This window comes from Macrobrachium nipponense, chromosome 47, assembly GCF_015104395.2.
Source record: "Macrobrachium nipponense isolate FS-2020 chromosome 47, ASM1510439v2, whole genome shotgun sequence".
Lineage (NCBI taxonomy): Eukaryota > Metazoa > Arthropoda > Malacostraca > Decapoda > Palaemonidae > Macrobrachium > Macrobrachium nipponense.
This window is the reverse complement of record NC_087222.1, coordinates 11,918,370-11,940,734: the sequence shown is the minus strand read 5'-3', so window position 1 is coordinate 11,940,734 and position 22,365 is coordinate 11,918,370. Positions and strand designations below refer to the sequence as shown.

The 22,365-nt window shown below is 36.0% G+C and overlaps 1 protein-coding gene and 1 long non-coding RNA gene across 3 annotated transcripts in view; both read right to left on the bottom strand.

Moving 5' to 3' along the window:
* Positions 1 to 22,365, bottom strand: part of LOC135204712 (zinc finger protein OZF-like) — a 489,243-nt gene that overhangs the window by 121,851 nt on the left and 345,027 nt on the right. The window contains exon 3 of one of the 2 annotated variants that reach the window (XM_064234864.1): positions 19,099 to 21,016. The exons of the other annotated variant lie outside the window; for it this stretch is intronic. Within the exon in view, the coding sequence (XP_064090934.1) occupies positions 19,099 to 20,667 (1,569 nt within the window). The 5' untranslated portion in view covers positions 20,668 to 21,016. Of the gene's footprint in view, positions 1 to 19,098; positions 21,017 to 22,365 lie in introns of those variants that run through there. 2 annotated transcript variants of the gene reach the window in all.
* LOC135204716 (uncharacterized) overlaps positions 14,548 to 22,365 on the bottom strand; it is a 435,779-nt gene continuing 427,961 nt past the window's right edge. Inside the window, exon 3 of the long non-coding RNA XR_010312309.1 lies at positions 14,548 to 15,479. This is a non-coding gene — a long non-coding RNA (uncharacterized LOC135204716). The remainder of the gene's footprint in view (positions 15,480 to 22,365) is intronic.

Below are 22,365 nucleotides of genomic sequence, written 5' to 3'. Positions count from 1 at the left end.
ACTCATTAATTTTAGCAGAAATTTTGTATTTACCATATCAAATGCTTTGTACCAATCAGTTTAAAAATGCTGCCTCCTTATCATTCTCATTAACATAATACATAATATCCCTTATAAGCATGTTACATTGTACAATGTTCTTCTCCCGGGGAACTGAACAGGTATTGACCTTCATTAATGATTTTCCCCATTGCTAATTTCATTCTTTCAGCTAGTAATTCGCAATGATCTTATAGTCTACACAAAGTAGGGAAATTGGCCTCCAATCTTTCAAGTCTTTCTCATCACCACCTTCTTTATAAGTGTAATTATACCCTTATATTGCGAAACCCCCTAATTTCATAATTCTTTAATATAAAATTTACTAATTCAGTAAAATCATCGCCTATGATATCCCAGTTCGCTATATAAAATTCAGCTGGGAGCCCATCAATACCTGGAGTTCGACTGTTTGCAAATTTTTTCATTTTACGAAATATTTCTTTCCTATCAAACTCCTGTTCTATTAGTTTTCTATCACCACAATCAAGTTTTCATTCTATATATTTTAGTTTTTTAAAAAGGTTTTTTTGCATATCTTGATCTCCTATATCACAAAGAGTACAAATCTGAGTAAAACTGCTTACAAGACGTTTGAATGGCTGGAAAGGACCGTAATTCTGTTCCCCCACTTATCCCTCACACAAGTCATAATTTTCTTAACTTGCCTTTCTCGTTGTTTACCAATTAAGTATTTTGATATTTTCTCGCCCACACTGTATGTCTTTTAATCTTGTTCTTATCTTAATACCCCCTTCGTTCAGTTTCATCCCTAATTGTTTGGATTCTATTTTTTAATTCTCTTTATTTCTTCCATATCAAGGGTTCCCTGTCTGTAAGCAGTTTCATGTAAAAATCTTAGTCTATTTTCAAGAATATTCAACATATTATATCTCATTTTCTTTTTCATACAACCCACTTTACTATAAAATTCCTTAACTTTAACCTTTACTAGTTTCTCCCACCATTCAAGCATGGAATCATAATTACATCTCTCTCTTCTCCATTTTATCCAATGGTCTTAAAATCCTCCTTAACTCCCGAAACCTCAAGGAGAGAAACATTAAGTTTCCAATATGATTTCCCAAATTGTAACACATTATCTAATTTAACATCACATAAAAAACAAGAGTGATCAGAAAATGATACTGCTACTGTTTTTGAATATTTCACATTTGCGATTAAGTCAGCCTATATATTCTATCTAATCTTGCAGCATAATTTTTCCTCATAAATGTATATTCAGGAATTTTTGGGATAATATTATGGACATCTTTCAATTTCAAGACACTGACAATTTGTTTTAACGTATTTGAAAAATTTGAAGTTTTTGGTTCAGAAGAATCCTTATTACTTATAATACAATTCCAATCAGCTCCAACAATACATCTACTTACATTGTTTTGCATAAGAGGGACCATAACTTCCTCAAAAAATTCTTCTCTTTTCAACCTGACAATTCGCCCAGAGTGCATAAATACACATAACATTAATCTCTTCTCCTTGAATGTTTACTCTAATCATACTTAGTCTAGAGCTACATGTTTATAAATGCTTATTATCTCAGATTTAGTTTCTTATTTATCATTATTGCAGTTCCACCCTTAATATTTATGGTCGGATTCAGAACAATGTCATAATAATTTAACAAATAAGTCATATTGCTCAAAGTCTTTATATTATGCTCTTGTAACAAAATGATATCAATATTATGATAGGTAAGAAAAGTATTTAAATTGATCTGTTTGTTTACATCTGAAAGACCATTAATGTTAACAGTTCCAATACGAATGAAAATGATTGTTTAAGGGTAATGCATGTTTATTAACTAGGTATTTTGGGTTCGTACTTTGTTTCAGGCACTGGTATTTCTATTTTTCTCTTTTTTGCATTTACTTTTTTTTCGTTTTTGCTACTACTGCTTTAGCATTACGACTTAGAACTAAGTTTTTTTTCTTCGTTTGTACCACTTTCCATTCTTCCTGGTTACAGGGCAACTGAGAATCGTCTGATTCTGTACCATCACTATCATCCATGCATTTCAGAATCGGAAGGAATTCTCACTTCTAAATTTAATCTCTCCTGGGTAGCGGTAGTATTTTCGGCATTCGAGATCTGAATTGGATCCAGACCCTCCTCTTGGACCGTGTCCTCCCTCGCAGGTCCTTTTCTTCCATATTCCATTATCCATATGTCCAGATTCTTTTTCCTCGTCCCCCATCCATATGCACGTCAACAGTAGTTATACTCTTCACTATTCCCTCTTCATAGTAGCTTCCTTTTAATACTACATTATCAGTATTATACGTTTGGTTGTCGTCCACTGCGGTATATTCTTCCATTCCACTTATACTAGGTTGCAACCTTATTATCTTATCATCAGCTATGTCGTTATTTCCCTTTTCATTATTTTCTAGTAGTAATTCACATATTAATACTGTTTTTCTTCGTTGGAAAGTATTAGCACTTCCATTACCTTCTCCTGTATTTTTCACACTCTCTTCAAACCCTTTACTGGCACCAAGTTCACCTCTGTCATCAAAACCAATTTCCATTCCCTTGTTTCCTTCTTCTTACAGTTCATCGTCGGTACCATCATGATTTTCCTTTCCATGCTTTGCCTTTGGGTCTACAGATAATAATGGTCGTTTACGGGTTTCGAGGTTTAAGGGGAGGAAAGTTATCAGTATTAAACTAAGTTTACTTTATCTTTCCAATTAATGCAGCAATCTGCTGCAATGTGCCCTGCAATACCGCATCTAATGCATGTACGTATTTGCCCCTTGTATTGAAACAGCATTGAGATCCCTCTGTAGATAAGTGAGGAGGGAATTGGTTTCTCCAGCTTCATCAATGCAGTCCTGTTTCCCGTCATTTTCCTACAAGATCTCCATACGTATTTCTGAAATCGTACATTATAAAAGCCTGACCATACTCTTCAAGAATATTTGAAAGTGTTGTATTTTGCATTTCAAATGGGACATTCTTTACTGTTACAACAGTTTTAGTACTACTCAGATTAATAATTTGAACATTTACTTTCCTTCCATCCACAGAAATTATACGTTCACTATAGTCCTTCACAACTTTTTCTAATGTTTTACTTGTAGTATCTTCTAGTTTGATAACTATCTTACTATGAATAATTTGCTGCACACCATAAACTTCTTCTAAAGGTACTTGTACTTGGAGTTTACTTATTATTTCAAGAGTGTCATCTACACTGGCTTTCTCTTGCCCAAGGTAAAGAATACCAAAGGTATTAGTGCGTTTGAATAACTCACCCATTTTTAGTGACGTAGAAAGTGGGAATGATCAGTCAATTTCTGTTGGTACTACTGTGTTGCCATGGTAACATGAGATGTCACCATGGCAACCGTGAACCCGGTGACAGGGGCTTCCTCTCCAAGAATAGCTTAAATTCAAAAGTCTAAACTACAAAGCCACAATGCACCATATCACTATCACAGTTCACCAGTTTCACATGTCTCCGAGATACACAAGGCACTAAAGCTTCCTATAGCAATATCAGCACGTTCCCCTTCGTCAAAAATCCCTTTGAAATATGGAAATAAGGACGGAGCAAAACATAGCCTGAATTACTTGTCTGTAGTCAGGGCTGCCAACCATTCCATCTTCAGTGAATATTTGCGGTCATACGATTGCCTTTCTGTATCAGGGCCAAGTGCAGACATGCTATAAATGTGCTATTGTTGGTCATATGGCTGTGAATTGTGAGACGGACAGGGAGGGCAGACAAAACCTTTTTGACATTACCGATTGACCGTCTTTATCTACTGAGAGACCAGTATCGAAGGAAGGAAGGAGTGCAGAAAGTGATATGGATAGTGGAGAACTCCGATATGGAGTTACAAAACTTAAGTAGTGTGGAAACTGTCGTTGAAAAAAAGCAGCCACCAGGTAGAACATGTACAGGATACTGCGTTATCAGATTACAATGACAATGAACATTCTGTAGAAACGCATGACAGAACCAGAAGAGGGCCCTCAAATAAAAGGAAACTGTTTTGTTTTCTGCAAAGAATAAAGGCGACAGTGGGAAGTAAGCACGAGAAATTGAGGGCTTGCAGGAGATGGTGGTGTAGCATCAGTACACCGTGAGGATGAGTCAATGGATATACTTTTAGACAGTGGAGATTAACCTTTCTCTATCGATATGGATGCTCATACACTAGAAGCTATTACTGAAGGAAAATGGAATCTAAACCCAGAAAAAGTAGGGTTAATTAAAATTGACTAGGGAATCCTTATCTCAAGAGAAACGGAAGGAGCAAAAATCAGAGAAAGGTGTAGGTAAAAATGCTGTGAAAAAGAAAAAGTTGTGATTATCTATAAACATAAGCAATGTTCATAAAAATTGCAACCTTTAATGTCAACGGATTACATGATGTAGGTCAACAAATGAAAGTTGTTCACATGATGAAATATTATGGTATATTGGTATTCTTTGTTATTGGCAAGAACACAATCTTGAAACGTTTATCACTAAGAGTACATAAGGCCGATATTTTGTTGTATTGTTTTTAATACCACTGTTCTCTTGAAGGGTGGAACGTTGATTTGCATTTCTAAGCAAAAAGGTATAAAAATTCTTAGGGACGAAATGTATGTAAATGGGCGAATCCAGGGTGTGACAATATTGTATGATGGTTGTATGATTCCTGTCGTTAACATTCATGTCCCTGCAGGAACGAACAAGGCAAAAGAGAGGGAGGATTTTTTCCAAAATGAAGAGCTGTTCTTTTTGAAACACAACTCAAACTCACTGATCACAGGGGGAGATCTTAATTGTGTGACAACTATAAGAGCTTGTATAGTGCAAAAAAATAATAATTTGGTATCAAAGGCTTTAATTGCTTTCATTAAACAATTAAAGTTGAAAGATAATTATCAATTCTCGGACGGAATTCCAGAATATACCTATGTTGGAGATGGATATGATTCCCGACTTGACAGAATCTATACTGCAAGTCTTTTCAAAGACATTGTGGATTCTCAAACTATACCATTAAGCTTCTCTGATCACAACACGGTGGTTTTAACACTAAAGGTAAATCAAAGTAAAATAGGTAAAGGGATTTGGAAATTAAATGTGCAATTGTTAGAAACCGAAAATATTGTGGAGATGTTTTAAGAAATTTTGGGAGGATTTGAAATTATCCAAAAGTCGTTTTGCTAATATACAAATCTGGTGAGACTGGGCAAAACTGGAAGGGAAACGGTTTTTTGTTACACTGAGTAAAAAATCATCAAATGAGAGATATGGCTTGTTAAAATTATACAGGTGCGTTTGAGGCAGTTGTATGACATCCATTATCGCACTGGTACCAAATACGAATGTATACAATTGATAAAGCAGAGGATTAGTAGGATTCAGGATGAGATTTTGGAGGGAATAAAAGTAAGGGCGAAAGTCGACGATTTTGTTAAAGGTGAGAAAGCGTTTGCATACTTGTTAGGTAGGGAGAAGTATGGAAGTAGCGATCATAACATTTCCAAAATATGTTTTCGAAAGATGTGAAAAGTGTTTTGAAAATACAGACGGAATCCTAACTTGTTTCAAAAAAACATTTTGAAGAAATGTTTACCTCTGTACAGGGTGACAAATCTATGAAGGATTATTTTTTGAATTTCTGTCAGCTGTGTTGATGCTTCGAAGATGGAGGGCTTGGATGACACGCTTCAAGAAGAGGAAGTGTGGCGCACAATTAAAAGTATGCACAACAATAAATCTCCTGGTTGGTGATGGGTTATACCCAATTGAATTTTATAAAAGTTTCTGGGGAGTCATTAAAAGATGAGTTTGCTTGACAACGCTGAGATATATAAATGTAGCTGGAACATCCATGTCCTAACGCAAAACAAAGGTATTATTAAATTACTTGCTAAACAGGGAGACAGGACTGATATAGAAAAACTGGAGACTTGCTTGATGCCGACTATAAAGTGTTGGCAAAGGTGTTAAAAAATAGACTCCTAAATGCGATGCCAGAGGTTATATCAGATGGACAATACTGTGCTGTTCCTGGCAGGTCAATAATAAACTGCAATAATACCATTAGGGATCTGCTTTTCATTGCACAACGTAGAAAGAATAATATGTTTGTGCTGAGTCTCTATTGGGCGAAAAGGCATTTGACAAGGTACATTAGACTTTTTGAATCAGGTATTGTATAAACCAATTTGGTTTTCCTAAAAAAAATTTATTGATATGATAAAAATATTGTATAGAAATTGCGAGAGCAGTCAATGCATAAATGGCACTCTTAGTGATTCCTTTCCCCCCCCCCGTTGTGAACCCGATCAGTAAAACAAGGCTGTCCTTTGTCTATGCACCTTTATTGTCTGTTTCAAGAGCCTCTGTCTAGAGCGATAATTAGAAACCCAAACATAACCACACTGACTCTTCCCAATATGAAAAAAAGTAAAACTACAAGGTTTTGCAAATGACCTTTATGCTTTTGTGTCTACTGAATTGTCTGTTTATGAATGTTACAAGGTAATTAATAGATCTGAAGTAGCAACATGTGCAAGTCTGAGTAAAGGAAAACCAACTGTTATGGGCTTTGGAAACTGTGAAGGTAAGGCCCTAGCCCAGCTACCATGGCTGAAAAATACATCCCGCCTAAGGATCCTTGGTATTGTGTGTCAATAAATCGGGGTTTGAGGAAACTTGTGATGAGACTTGGCAATTGTTGGTAATTAAAATTAAGGTAAGAGTAAATATGATGTGTCCGACCTTTTATATTCTTTCAGAGGGGAATACTTATCAATTCGTGGCTGTTGTCAAAGGTGTGGTATGTGTCGCATACTGTTCCGCCTATAAAGAAGTATGTTTCAGAAATAAATTCATGTATAATTAATTATCTTTAGAAAAGTATGTCTAGCCCAATTCGAAGAGAAACACTATGTTTAAGTAAATTTGAAGGTGGTTTAGGAATTATTGATAACTATTTTAAGGCCCTGTCGATTTTAGTTGTATGGCATTACGAGCGCTTAAAAATAATACAGGCCTAAGTGTATATATTATTGCAAATTGAGGAATAAACTCCTTGTTCGAGACGCCCACTCTGCGAGAATATGCGCACAGTTCTCCGTGGTTTTTTCGATTGCCATTTCCTGCACTGACTAGCAGGGACTTTACTCGTACTTAAAACCCATCGCGCTTCACCGAAGATTGAAGAGCAGTATCCTCTCTATAACTGGAAAGTGATTTGGAGAAGAGTTAACAGTGTATTCATTGAAAATGTTGAGAAAGAATTTCTGTATAAATATGTACATGGTGTTATAACTACTAATCATCAGTTAAGTATTTTAAAACTTAAGGATCATGACTGGTGTGATAAACGTGAGGAAACAGAATATATCTTACATTTTTAACTTTTGGGATCAGTTAAGACCTGTTCTGTGGTATTTCCAAAACGTGTGCATGACACTTGTACATAGCATAGGACTGGTTTATAAATAACCTAATGTTGTTTTTCCGAATAGACCATGGAAGATGACTAACAGTATGCTAGTGTTAGTCACTGGGTATCTTTTTGCAGTTTGGATCAGTAGAGCAAAAAATGGAATCAGAGAGAATTGTTATCATTCGTCAAAAGTAAATTTTGCTTTGACCGTTGGTTATTAAAAACGGTGTACAAAGGAAGTTTGTAAAAAAAACAAAAAAAAATCACGAAACAGTATTTGGAGTGTGAGTTTTTAAAAATTGCTTACCTTTAGTTAAGTGTCTGTTGAATATTTGTATTGTAATTGTCAAAAAAAATACCGATATTGTAAATCTATTGTAAAATTAAGTTTCTGTAGCTAAGATATCTTATGTGTTAAAATATGTAACAGTTAATTATCTGAAAAATTATAATTTTGAAAAGCGAATCTGGGGTAGTGCAACAAATAAATTTTGGTTGTATTATAAATGATATCAAGATTTGACATTGTATTAGAAATTATATCAAGATTTAATTGTACTCTGTAAAATGTAAGTAATGCTGCCTGTTGTAATCAATTTTCGCATAATAAAGAAAAAAAATTAGCAGTGAAGCAAAAAATAAAAGACCATGATTAAAGTCTCTCTGATTTACTATCATTGCGTGGAATTTGTTGACTGAAAGAGTTCAACAAATAAATATACAAAGAACTTAAAAAAAAAAAATAGAAAGAAGACAACTTGGTCTAATCACAGAAGACATCGCTGATATCAGATTCTCATTCGAAGTGAATAATTATATTGATGGTGAAACTCCGGTGAAAGATTTTTGTTTTGACAAATTCCCAGACAACAATCCAGTAGTTTGAAGCAGGAATTCCTAACGAAGTTTTTCGACAAGTTTTCGCTCAGATTATGTTGAGATTCCAGAACGGAATCAAAGTCATATATATTTCAAGAGGCGATCAGATGGTTGATAAGGAAATGGTGCTGATAACACGTTTCAAACGGCGGCAGTAATTAATGGTGTGGAAGCTGGATATGCAGTTTTACTTTGCTACATTCAAACGTTCGTCGAAATTTGTGCGAATTTCATAACAGCAAATCTAAGTAGTTATCGACTGTTTATAAAAGAAACTAATATATCTGCATACGGATACTTTTTCTTCAACTCCTCCCATCTTGCCAAAGGAGGTATTAAATCCTAATCCAAAAAGGCACATTTTCAGGATTAACCTCCTCGAAGTTAAGGTAATCCTGAGAGTGAACATATTCGAGCGTACTGTCCAGCTATTTGCTTTTAATCACAAGTGGCTTCATTTTAAAGTAATATATGTCATGTGTATGCTGCTTACGTTAACGTATCTACCTACTATTTACATAGAAAGTACACACACACATGTATAAAGTATAAATATATGTATATATATATATATATTAGATATAATATATATATATATAATATTAATATATATAATATATATAATTATATATAAATGATAACGAAATACATAAAACTTGATGCTATGTATAAATAAAAGGTAGAACCATGGAGGAAGATTAAAAAACGAGAGCAGCCGAGATCTTTCCTTCGTGTCATTACTCAAATATATATATAATCCTAATTAAATTTCGTAGCCAGAGTACAGAGTGTGTGAATACTGCTGTACTGTTAGTTTCCATTGCACTGGAAGATACTTTTAAAGAGGCCAGGAATGAGCCCACACTTGCATGGTGGGCTCGAATTTTGTGTATTTTGTAGTAACAAGTAGTAGTATTTTTATTTGTATTTTTTCATAGCTGCTTAATGTAATGAGTGACATTTTAAGAGATGATTAATGAAAATGTTCTGGAGTTTTTTATTCATATTAAAGTTTTCTAATGAAATCAACTAGATATGGTAATCTTTTATTTATATTAAATGTTCAATAAAATGAACATGGTGAGATAATTGTTTCATGTAGATTTTTACAATGGAATCAGGTAAGTAAACTTATGTAAATAGAGTATGCAATATGAAAGTGAAAATGTTTTTGTGCGAGTTACTTGACATATCAGCATTTTGGGGTGAAATGATTGAAATATACTGTTCTGAAATTATTATTCTCTCCAGTATTATGTAAAGAGGCATACATAAAAAAATATTTTTCAGTGTGCTATTTCATTATTTTCCATACCTATAATGTAAAGGTTTTGGGTCTGTTTAACGTCTGAATCAGTAACCTCAAGGTATGTAGCATTTGAAACAATCCCCACTGATGAGGCTGCTTTATAAAAGCCAAAGTGATGTTGGTGCTCTCATAGAGCCCAGAAAACAGCTGGCTGTTTTTGAGGTTAGAATGTTTCGGATTCAATCCCTGGACTCTGTTTATAACAAAGAACAGAATCTTTCTTGGTTGATGTAAAGTGGTAACTCCAGTTGTGTCCACCATAACCTGGTAACTATGCAAATTACAATCAAGATGTAAATATAAATTATTGAATGGCCAATTATTGAATAATAAAATTTTTAATTATTTGCAGTTTAGTTGGTAGGAGTTTTATTACTATTTTTTGCGAAGAATGCAGTAATATGTGATGCCATTACCAATAATGCTATCATCATTGGTAATATAAATGCCCATCTATTTGAAAGTCTACAGCTTGAGCAGGAGTGACCAAGAGAGTTGCATGTAAGAAATGCAAAAAGTGGTAACACAAACTGGAGAATGATACCAGTTATGAAAACTGGCTCCTTGAAATATGTAGTAGGTACTTTCTTCTGCAGTTTACTCGTAAGTCGTAAGTTAGAGATGTTCATTGCAATCTAAGTCATAAAAAGTTTCAGTAGAATTTACAGACAAAAGAGTTGAAATTCTTAGACGTGAATTTATTCTGGGTGTTTTATAGATCAGAGATGGCAATAATTTGGTTGGGTTGATCTTGGCAACTGAATAATGTTGATTAAGTCATTCAGGCTAGGACAATCTGACTGTCTTTTAGGAGATGTGGTCAGTGTGTATAATGAAGTTTCCTATGTGCTCATAGGATATCCTGTGTCCTTATTCTTGAAGTTTTCTTTGGACTGAGAGTACCAGTGTTGATGGGCAGTGTTGTGGGGGTGAGGTAAGGTGAGGAGAGGTAGGATGAGATAATGCGAGGCAATGTAGGTGAGGAGAGGTAATGGAGGTGAGTAAGATGAGGTGAGGTTAAGTGAGATAATGGAAGGTCAGGAGATGAGGTAATGAGAGGTGAGGTAGGGAGAGGTAGGGAGAGGTCACAGGAGATTTTGCAATGAAAGCAGGAAATCTCAAAGGTGTTTTCCCTAAATCCAAAGTTTGGTCAAACAAAGTCATGCAAACTTGACAGAAAGTTCAAAGAAAGAAAAACACTAAATCATATCTAAGAAGTCAATCAATATACGATCTACTGCCTTTAATTAATTCATATAGAATTCAGTATTCGTAAAAATGTAACATTAAAAATTTTAAAATATTCCCGGAGATTTTGTCGAGTCTTCTTCTTGTACTACCTACAATTTTCCCAAGACGTCATTGAATGGGTGAAACTGGACTAAAATAGCACCGAATTCGTCATAATGGAGATAAGTGGTACTCGACATATATATGAAACCACCAGCAGCTTTAAGCATATCAAAGTGTCAGGACTATTATACCATTTTTTTAACAATCTTGATCTCAAATAATAATGTTTAAACCAACTAGCAGCATCTTGTAACTATACAGAATATCATCTATGATTGAAAGTAGGTCTCATTTGTAAAATATTTCTGTTTGATGTACAAGATAGTATATTATGGAAATCATGAAGACTCATACCTATCAAGGGTGATTAGTGGAAATTAGAAATCCTTAATAAAATTAATGGTAATTTTTACAAATCACATAACTCAAACCCTTTTGATACGTAATAAGTTAAAGCTTAAATCTTTCAATCTAATACACGTTAAATATTATATAAAAATTAATCTCACTGTCCTATTTATACTTTATACTCGTTTACCTCAAAAACATCTGTCTACTATGTGTCGTCCGCTGGGAATAAAAAAAAACTATTGTTTTTAGCCTAAAAGTCTATAAAATAGTACATTTTCATTTTTAAAGGATCTCTATATAAAAGATATATATAAACACTAACTTCAAATGAATAGAAATGTATTTTCTGTAAAAAAAAAATGGTTTTCTAGGCTTCTTGATCACACTGTTCTGGTAACTGAGGCAGCGGACGAATTTCCGATGGAATGAATGAGAACGACAGTAATTCTGTCGAAACCTGATTGATGGCGAAGTGGAAGTGGAGACCAATTAAGTGGGAGGAATGAAGGGTGAGGAGAGAGAGCAGTTGGGTGCAGATTAGAACGAATCGTGAAGCATCAAATTAATTAGGAAAACCCACCTTCAAAGACGCCAATGGAAACATAGAGAGAGATTGATGATGCTCATTTCACTTCTTTATCTAACCTTTCTTCTGTCTGGCTTCTTTTCATCAGCTTTTAATTCGTATATTAATCTACGCTGATTATTGTAAGCATCATTACCTTCATTTAACTTATTTTCAGCTCGAAATAAGGAGAAAATCCGCCTTCAAATATGTCAATTGAAATAGCAAGTTTACGCTCATTTTGCTTTATTCGGTTAACCTTAAAACGGGCAATTTTCAGCTCTTAATTACTGTAGAATTGTTCCTTAATAATTTATGTAGAGTCTAGAAGCATAAGTTCCTTCATGTAGTAACGCTTTTTAACTCTGAAATACAGAAACTATTGTCAAAAGGAGAGAGAGAGGATATTCCTGACCCAGTACACAAACAAGTTTAAGGTGTTACGACAATTTTAACTTTATACATACATTTGGATACATTCAACTGTACTGTCACAGGCCAAACGTCTTAATTCTAATGTTCCTGTTAATATCAACGATACTAGTTGAAGGTCAAGTATGTCAGAGCCTGAGGGAAGACTACAGGAAGTCCAGCAACAGCAGGCGATGGGAGAAACAGTACAATTTTGTCCATCATGCAAGTTTAATGACGGGTAGTAAGTAACGATTTTGTTGCTGTAGAACCTCCATGCATACGTCAGTTATTATGTAGTCATCTTAAAAGGACTTTGGTCTTTAATTGTGCAAACTATGTTGAAACCCAAGGGAAAAAACTTCTCTACAATAATTGCCTACTTTGGTTAGGCCCTCCATTCCATTCGACTTAACAAGAGGGCCATAATATGGCTTTGTAATAGGTACCTTCTTCCAATGCTTGACCTTCCAGACAGTTTTGTTCACGAAGACTAAGTAGACTGGTGACACTAGTGGTTAAATGAAGCTTAGGACAGTAATTAGCATATCAATATCCCCTAGCAATTATATTTACCACCTACAATGTTCATTCATTACTGAAGTTCTGAAACAAAGTGACAAGGGTTGCCTTTGTCACCCATATAGCAAGGAATAATAAGTAGCTTTAAATTTTGTAAGTGTAATAACCGCAAGAACGTAAAATCTCTGACGAGATACAACTTGGTTTCATCTAGACATTCGGATCAGGTCTCCAGGGGTCTAAAATTATTTGTGGCTTATTACTGCATATTGAATCTGCTGTCAATATGCCTTCAACCATACCTTCAGTTATTTGGGGTAATAGTAGGTACTTGGATTAGCCATTGATAACTTCCCCCTCAACTCAAGTGTCAAGATAATAGTTTAGATATTTTCCCCACACTTCATTATGCAGAAACCAAACATCAAGATAAACTCAGTCTTCGAGAGATCTTCAGGTAAAAGAACAAGTCTTCCTCTGATGAATTGACTGGAGTAATACAGAGACTGCGTGATCAGCTGCCAGACTTCTCGGCTTTTCCGAATGAAGAAAGAAACGTAACCCCACACAAAATCAAATTGGTATGAATCTGAAAGTTAAGAGACAGTAACGCAAATAAGCAGTGGGTTTGTCTTATTGTCAGGGACCTCCCCTTGCTAGAGAAAGGGGCAGTTGCTTCTATACTCTATAAAGATAAATAGAATGGTTGCTCCATTGCAAAACTTCCTTGCATGGGTCACCCAAAGGAGGAGAAGGATGAAGGGGCAGAGAAGAAATCCCAGTCACTCCATCATTCATTCCCCCGTCTCCACAACTGCACATCTAAGGCGAGATGCAACCTTGTCCCAATAAAAGAGCTGGGTTAGCTACACAGTTTGATGAGCAGCCACCACAGATCCAAAGGAGAAGTTAGCACAGTCATTTCTTTTGGAGGTTAACCAGCAGCTACAGAAACAGTTAGACTTGCAGTTTGAATTAAGAAGCTACAGGTGGTCCCCGGGTTACGACGGTCTCGGCTTACGACGTTCCGAGGTTACAACCCTTGTCAATAGACGTTATTTCCAGGGTTACAATGCTTTACGATGCATGTTCCAGGGTTACGACGCCTACAACGCTCATCTGGGAGATGAAATATGACACCAAAAATGCAAAATAATCAATATTTGAATTTTTTTTATGAAAAATGCCATAAGAATGCAGTTTACATAGTTTTCAATCCACCCAAAGCATTAAAAGTAAGGTTTTCTTAGGATTTTTGACGATGTTCCGGCTTACAACGATTTTCGGCTTACGACGCGTCTCAAGAACGGAACCCCCATCGAAACCCGGGGACCGCCTGTACCTGGTGAGGTTATTACATTTGAAACTTCTCCCTCATAGCAGGATGTGTTTGTTGGTTTTGTAATATTCTGTTTTTATTCAGACTTTAAACTGATTCATTTTATAAAAAAAAAAATTATCCTGCAAAGTGAATAGTATAGTCACCTTAACAGTTTCTCAAGGGTAGCTTTTATGTGAATGAAGTTGGTGCATTGGGACCACAAGGAAAGATGCACTTATGTTGGGAAGAGGTGCACTGGGACCAGATACTCGGTGCATTCAGACCACATCATGGTGCATTCATTCACTTTTGGTAGTAAAGAATATTATTCTGATATTATTTAAGTTTTAATGGGGCCAAATGAAAAATTGTATTTATGTATAAATTTTTTTTATTATTTATCAATATCTTCAATGTTTATACAATGAAATAAAAAAAAAAAGAGGTTTAATCTAATCAGAATAACACATCACTTTAGTCATTTACATAACTAGTCTAGTCTAAACACTTCAGACTGGTTAACCTAAAACAAAATACTACACAGTCCACTGTAGTATTTAGTGAGCTTATACAAGGAATTATGATTTACTTACAAACGCTGTAGCACAATCTTTGTAGAAGATTAAAACCAAGAACATATTAAAAAAATAATCATATAAAATGCACCAAAATTTCATTGAAGTTTAATGAAGATATCAATCTTTTCTAGTTCCACTGAGAATAACATTTCATGGAAATATTCAAGCTTACAACTACATATACAAGTGCATATATATAGCACAATGCTGAATAACAAAAGGAAGAAAACTTCATGTCAGCCAAAAACAATACTAATTCTTTATTTGGAAATCATATAAAAAATACACAGGAACAAGAAAAGTGGAGAAGGCAAAGGAAAATTTCTTAACCTAGCGCTGTACAGTGTTCATTGAGAACAATTGTAAGAAAAACCTAAAAGTAATATATTTTACCTTTGCATAAAGGTTACACATCCATTTTGCATCAAATTCATTCTGGCCACAATACTTTGGCTCTGCCTTGACTTCTAATAAAGACTACAAATGAAGAGCCTTCATCTGCATTTTCAGTGAGACCCTCCTCCAGATTCTCCTTCTCTTCTTTGAATAACAGCAATGATGATGGTCATGAATTGGATCATAAAAATATAAATATGGTTTTTCTTTTTATCGTCCCTTAGGTTGCTGTTGCCTTTTTTCCTATAGATTTTGCAGACAAGTTAACAATAATTATCTCAACATCAAGTGCAACTTACTTTGGGGTGCAAAACATTAACAAACCTGTCAGGGCAACTGAACATCCTCTCTGATGAGTGACTTTGCTTGTGCATTTTGACACCTGAAAAACAGTCTGGCATTCAGAACCAATGACTGTGATTTGCAGAATACAAGACAAAAGTACAACATGCAGTGTAAAAGAACAATATCTATCCTCCATGAGTGCTCACATATGTTATGAATCTACAAGAGAAAAACTGTTTCAACATCGTCTTTCTTCTGTGTTAACACATTCACTCTAAGATGAACCTAATGAAAAAACCTAATGAAAAAAGAACTCTTGGAAACCAAGTGCAGATACAGGATATGACTTCTTTCTAGCAGGAGTTTTCACACACCTATTGAGACACCTTCATTCAAAACAGACGCAGGAGTCAAGTTAAATAAAATCATGTAATAAAAACTACTTGGACAGAGATCAAGTAAACAGTTTCTGTCTAGTGTGAATTCTCGTGTCTTTTAAGAGGACTTGGTTGGGAAAAACTTTTTTGACATGTAGAGCAACAATGCGGTTTGTCTCTGGCTTATGTTATTCTTAATTTTCAATTTATATCAGGGGCGCAATGGGCTCCAGCCTGGGGTCTATGATTGCACCTCTATATTCCACTATCCTTATATCCAAGGGCTCGTTTCAAGGTGTTTACCATCACTTTGACGGCAGAAATCTGCACCTCATTTATACTGGGCAACTTCGTATACCCTGGAGATATTTTCTCAGATTTTTCTTTATAATTCCTGTTGCTCCTATCACCAAAGGTACTTTTTTCTATTTCCTTCAGTTCCCATGTGCTTTTCAGGTCATTCTTCTGGTCTTGGTATTTTGTTATTTATGCCTTTCAGCTCTATTGAGGCCAAAGTCACTGGTTACTGTCACATCTATAATCTTTGCTGTTTATTCCTCATTGTTCCAGATGACAATAGGAGGGGTCTTATAGCACCTCCGTTCTATATCTTTTCGTTGTTGGAGGTGATTGGATGTGGTTCATGCTCCCACACTTTTTCTTTCACTTCAGTTCTGTATTCTTTATATTTTCCAATGTATATATTTACAGATCTTGTTGTGGCGGGCTGTGTAGTGACCATCTGCAAGCAGGATTTGACAGGCTGATATACCCGCCATTTTCTTAAAGCTGTTTGTCAGGAGGCCTTGATCTTGTGCTCCTATTATCAGTCTTTCTCCATCATAACCTAGATCTCCATTTCTTATCCATCTGAGTGACTCTTCTTTGTCTATGTAACTTTTTTCCAGTTCGTCTTGAAATCTTCCTGCCCTTCCATGGTCTTTCCACCTTTCCATTCTAAGATTCTCCTCTCTGTGACTGTATTTCTGCTTGGTCTTCCTGGCTATCATTTTTGCTGGAGTCTGTTCATTAACCTCTGTGTCTTCCAGCAGATCTGCAAAGTTCTTGGCCTGTTTTGTTATTGATGTTAGTTGGTTCAGGGCTCCATTATGGTGTTGGGCAACCTCTGTAGGCCTGGTTGATCTCAATCAGGCCTAATCCACCTTCTCCACGAGGGAGGTAAATTATGTCCATACACTGGTGTCTGTATGTGACTTAATGTAGGGTGAGAACCTTTAATATCCATCGTGTCTAACTCACCTTGTGGCCAGTCTACAATGCCAAAACCATATGGCACCAATGGTATCGCCAGCTGGTTTATGGCAGTGATCTTGTTCTTTGGTGTTAATTCTTTAAGTGGCTGATGTATTCTTTCTTTACCTTTTCTCTCACTTTCTTGTGTTCTATACCAATGTTTTCTTCTATTCCCAAGTACTTATATGCAGAATCCTCCGCCAGGTCTTCAACAAATATGCCTTCCTCTACCTTTATACCTTCTGATGTTACTCTCTTCCCTCTCTTTATTGTACTCGTGGCACTCTTGTCCAATCCAAATTCCAAGCAGGTGTCATTTTTGCTGGAGTTCTAAGCCTATTGTGCTACTGATGTTAGTTGGCTCAGGGCTCCATTATGGTGTTAGGCAACCTTTTTGATGTTTTCATCCTCAAAGCTTTTTAAGTACTACCCTTGACTTATTATTGCTGCTATGTAGGCCTGGTTGATCTCAGCCAGGCCTAATCCACCTTCTCTGTAAGGGAGGTATAATATGTCCATACACTGGTGTCTGTATGTGACTTAATGTAAGGTGAGAATCTTTTAATATCCATCCTGTCTAACGTACCTTGTGGCCAGTCTATAATGCTAAAACCACTCACCAATGGTATTGCCAGCTGGTTTATGACAGTGGCTGATGTATTCTTTCTTTATCTTTTCTCTCACTTTCTTGCGTTCTATACCAGTGTTTTCTTATATTCCCAATTACTCCTCTGCCTGGTCTTCAACAGATATGCCTTCCTCTACCTTTATACCTTCTGATGTTACTCTCTTCCCTCTCTTTATTGTACTCGTGGCACTCTTGTCCAACCCAAATTCCATGCAGGTGTCATTTGAAAATTGGTGGACTGTCCTAACTTGTTCTTCCAATTTTTCTTCTGAGTCTGCAAACAACTTCAGGTCATCCATGAAGAGCAGGTGGTTCACTCTTTTATTCTCTTTTCGGCCTCTGCTTTTACCTAGGTCATAGCCAGTGTTAATGTTGTTCAAGATTTTACTAAGTAGATCTATGGTCAAGCAGAATAGAAGTCGTGAAAGGCTGTCACCCTGGAATATTCCTTTTTGGATCTTTATGTCTGGAATTACTATCTGGCCCTCAGAGTGTTTTAGAGAGAGAGTGGTCTTCCACTTACTCATCTGTGCTGCCAAGAAAGATCTTATTTCCTCATTGATGTCTAATTCCATACATTTAAATATCCAGGTGCACAGCACGGTGTCAAATGCCTTCTTGTAATCTATCAAAGCCATATTAAGATTACTTTGTCTTTTCTTACAATCTTCTAATATTGTTTTGTTTATTAGCAGTTGATCTTTAGTGCCTAATTTGTTTCTTGTAAATCTCTTTCGTTCTTTTTCCATATATTTGCCTTGATCTAGATGTTCACAGATATTGTCTGCTATGACTCCTGTGACCCATTTGTAGGTTGTTGGAAGGCAGCAGATGGGCCTATGTTTGTTAGGGAGCTCAGTCTCTGAGCTCTTAGGTAGAAGGTTGGTATTTCTTGCTTGAGCCACTCTCGAGAAGGCTTGTGCATAAGTGTGACGTGGTGCTGTGATCTTTTTAGCCAGAAATTGGGGTCTTGCTATTACTGTTATCTTGAAATTATTATATTCTTTTATTTTCTTTGTTACTTTTTCGATGGTGAACCTTACTGGTGGCATTTGCTGTTTCCGGCTGTTCTTGTGCCTAATGGTGTCAATCCATGAATTCTCTTGGTGCTGTCTAGGGTCTTCAAACAGTGGCTTCCAAAATCTCTCTAGGTCTTCCTTGCTCGGTGGTGTTCGTACCTCCACTGTTTCTTTCTTGTTTCTATAAACAATCTTTGGGTTTTCACCAAACTGCCTATTTATCTGTTTTGCTTTTATCTTCTGTTGTCTGTTTCTCATTTGTGCAGCTATGGCCTTTACTTTGGCTTGGTGTTCTGCCATTTTCCACTTGTTTGTTCATCCCCTATTCTGTATTTTTTCTTTATTTTCCTTATTTTCTTGAGCAGATTTTGTGAGTGATTTTGATCTGTCATATAGTTGGTCATTTGAGAGATCTCTGCCCTTAACTGGTTTATTTTATCATGTTGTTTCTTTTTCCTCTTCAGTATGCAACCTCATATGACGTGTAAGACTTGATTTATTGGAAAATGCTTTCCTGCATTCATTGCACATGAATGGCTTCTCTCTGGTATGGACTCTCAGATGAATTGTAAGTTTATCTTTCCTGGGAAATGCTTTCCCACATTCCTTGCACATGAATGGATTCTCTCCAATGTGGATTCTCATATGACGTGTAAGACTTGATTTCTGGGAAAATGTTTTTCCACATTCCTTGCATACGAATGGATTCTCTCCAGTATGCAATGTCATATGATGTGTAAGACTCTGTTTGTGGGAAAATGCTTTCCCACATTCCTTGCACATATATGGCTTCTCTCCAGTATGCAATCTCATATGACGTGTAAGATCTGGTTTCTGGGAAAATGCTTTCCCACATTCATTGCACATAAATGGCTTCTCTCCAGTATGGAATCTCATATGAATTGTAAGATGTGGTTTCTGGTAAAATGATTTACCACATTCGTTGCACAGGAATGGCTTCTCTCCAGTATGAAATCTCATATGAAGTGTAAGACTTGATTTATGGGAAAATGCTTTCCCACATTCCTTGCATATATATGGCTTCTCTCCAGTATGGATTTTCATATGAATTGTAAGATCATCTTTCCATGGAAATGCTTTCCCACATTCTTTACACATAAATGGCTTCTCTCCAGTATGGATTCTCATATGAATTGTAAGATGTGGTTTCTGGTAAAAGGATTTCCCACATTCGTTGCACAGGAATGGCTTCTCTCCAGAATGAAATCTCATATGAAGTGTAAGACTTGATTTATGGGAAAATGCTTTCCCACATTCTTTACACATAAATGGCTTCTCTCCAGTATGGATTCTCATATGAATTGTAAGATGTGGTTTCTGGTAAAATGATTTCCCACATTCATTGCATATGAATGGATTCTCTCCAGTATGCCATCTCATATGACATGTAAGACTTGATTTCTGGGAAAATGCTTTCCCACATTCCTTGCATATATATGGCTTCTCTCCAGTATGGATTCTCATATGACTTGTAAGATGATTTTTCAAGGAAAATCCTTTCCCACATTCCTTACACGTGAATGGCTTTTCTCCCGTATGGATTCTCATATGAACTATAAGATTATATTTCAAGGAAAATGCTTTCCCACAGTCATTGCATATGAATTTCTCTCTGGTAGGATTTGTGATATCATTTGTAAGATTAATTTTCTTGTAAAATGTTTTCTCACAGTCAGTTGATCTGAAAGGCTTCTCTCCATTGTGACTATTCCTTCTTTCTTGTTTTACTTCCTTTTTGCAAGTTTGTGGATGTTTTTCATTCACTATTGAATTCATTTCATATGAATATTCATCATCTTCATTAGACTCATAAAATTCCTCTGGTTCTATTTTGATGTCCATCAATGGATCCAGAGACAAAAAGTCTCCATCACTGGTTCCACTATAGACAGCCATGTTGCTGTTTTCTTGATTTATGGAAGGTAGTGATAATGCACCTTCAGTTTCACTTTTCAAAGGAAGTTCTAAAGAATGTCCTGGATTCATTTTAGCCTTATGTCCCGTCCTGTTCTTTATACCAATGTGTTCAATTCACAACTCTTAACATGAAATTGTTTACAAATAATTACTCAATAAATATGTTAATAATTAAGTACAATATCTTGAAGGACTACAACCAGATTTCACTGCTGATGTATGAATCTAATATTCAAAACAAATTTTACTTGTTGTTTAAATTTGTTAAATACACGTACAATAATTTACTGTTGCCTCAAACACTTTAAAAGTTGCCATTTGTATTGTTCCATGTAGTATCATTAAACAACATGCATTTCCCAAAATCCTGATGCTAATCAAAACTGTCAAAGAAAGGAAGGCTCTTCTGAGGGAGAATCTGAAATCAAACAATGCAACACAAAGTTAGGAAACATAATGCCAGAACTGAAGCAGCAAAATAATCGATCAAATTCAATTCAGGTTCCCATAAAGGTCTCAGGCTGATTAACAAAGCGTGCATTAGATAGTTCTATCCAAACATGAATACAATCCTACCAAACGTTGTCCAGACACAGCATCAAAACATTCCTGGGGCAACAATGCAACAACAGTTAATATTGATGCCCATCACCTCACATCTGTAAACCATCTTAGCTTGACATTACAATACAAATTACTTATGAACATATCTTATTAACAAATCAAAAGGCCAAGAACAGAAAATGCAAGAGACCAGCATAAGAGTTTTGTGGGGTAACAGCAGGAAGGGTACAGTACACAGCAAATGCTTAATTATATGTGATCCAGCTATACATAACACCATATTATCCATTGATGCAGTAGATAATAATAAGAAAGAATAGTAAGGGTGAATTGAGTAGTAATTTGAAGAGATGAAAGTTTTCAAATTAGTTTCACTAATTGTTATTGTTGATACAATACATGAGTAGCTATTATGACCAGCAACACTGATGACAGTCTTGGAAGGTATGTGCTGCTACTTTTCTTCAAATATGACATTTTTTTTTTCAGAGCTATACAAACCAGAGCTTTTTATGAAGGAGTATCTTTCAGTGCATGTTGGAAATGGGTTAATTGGTGGTTAAGAAGAGTGAGCAAAGGAATTCCCCTCACTCATATGCCACAACACTCGAACTGGACACAGTAGCATATTCGCTTGATCACTATCAGCAAAGTCCTCTAGGAAGGGGATCAAAAAGAACTCTAATCAATGGATTCTGAGTCTTTGTTACGAAATCTGGGACAAACTTGAGTGTGACAGATCCTCATCCCTTCAAGTGTTTAACATTGAAGGAATGTCCACGATGTTCACCAACTCTCTTTGCCAATGCCAGGGTAAGCAAGAACACAACTTTGAAGGTCAGATCCTTGTCTGATGACTCTTGTAAAGGCTAGGGTATACAAGTCAGGCTCCGTAAAACAAGAGCCACATCCCACTCCGGGGGACTGAATTCCCTGGGAAGGCTAAACTGTTTGAAGTTTCTCAACACCATGGAGATCTCCACAAGAAGAGATATCCACACCCTTTAAGCAAAGGATTAGTCCAAGGGCAGCTCTGTAGCTCCCGACAGCTGTGACGAAAGACAAGAAAGTCTGCTACCTGCTGAAGAGGAGATCCGACCAGAGAGATACCCCATCAATGACACCAATCACAGAAGATGACCCTTTTCCCCTAGTACAGAGCCGCTGAAGATTTACAAAGGTATCCAGAAATCTTGGTTGTTG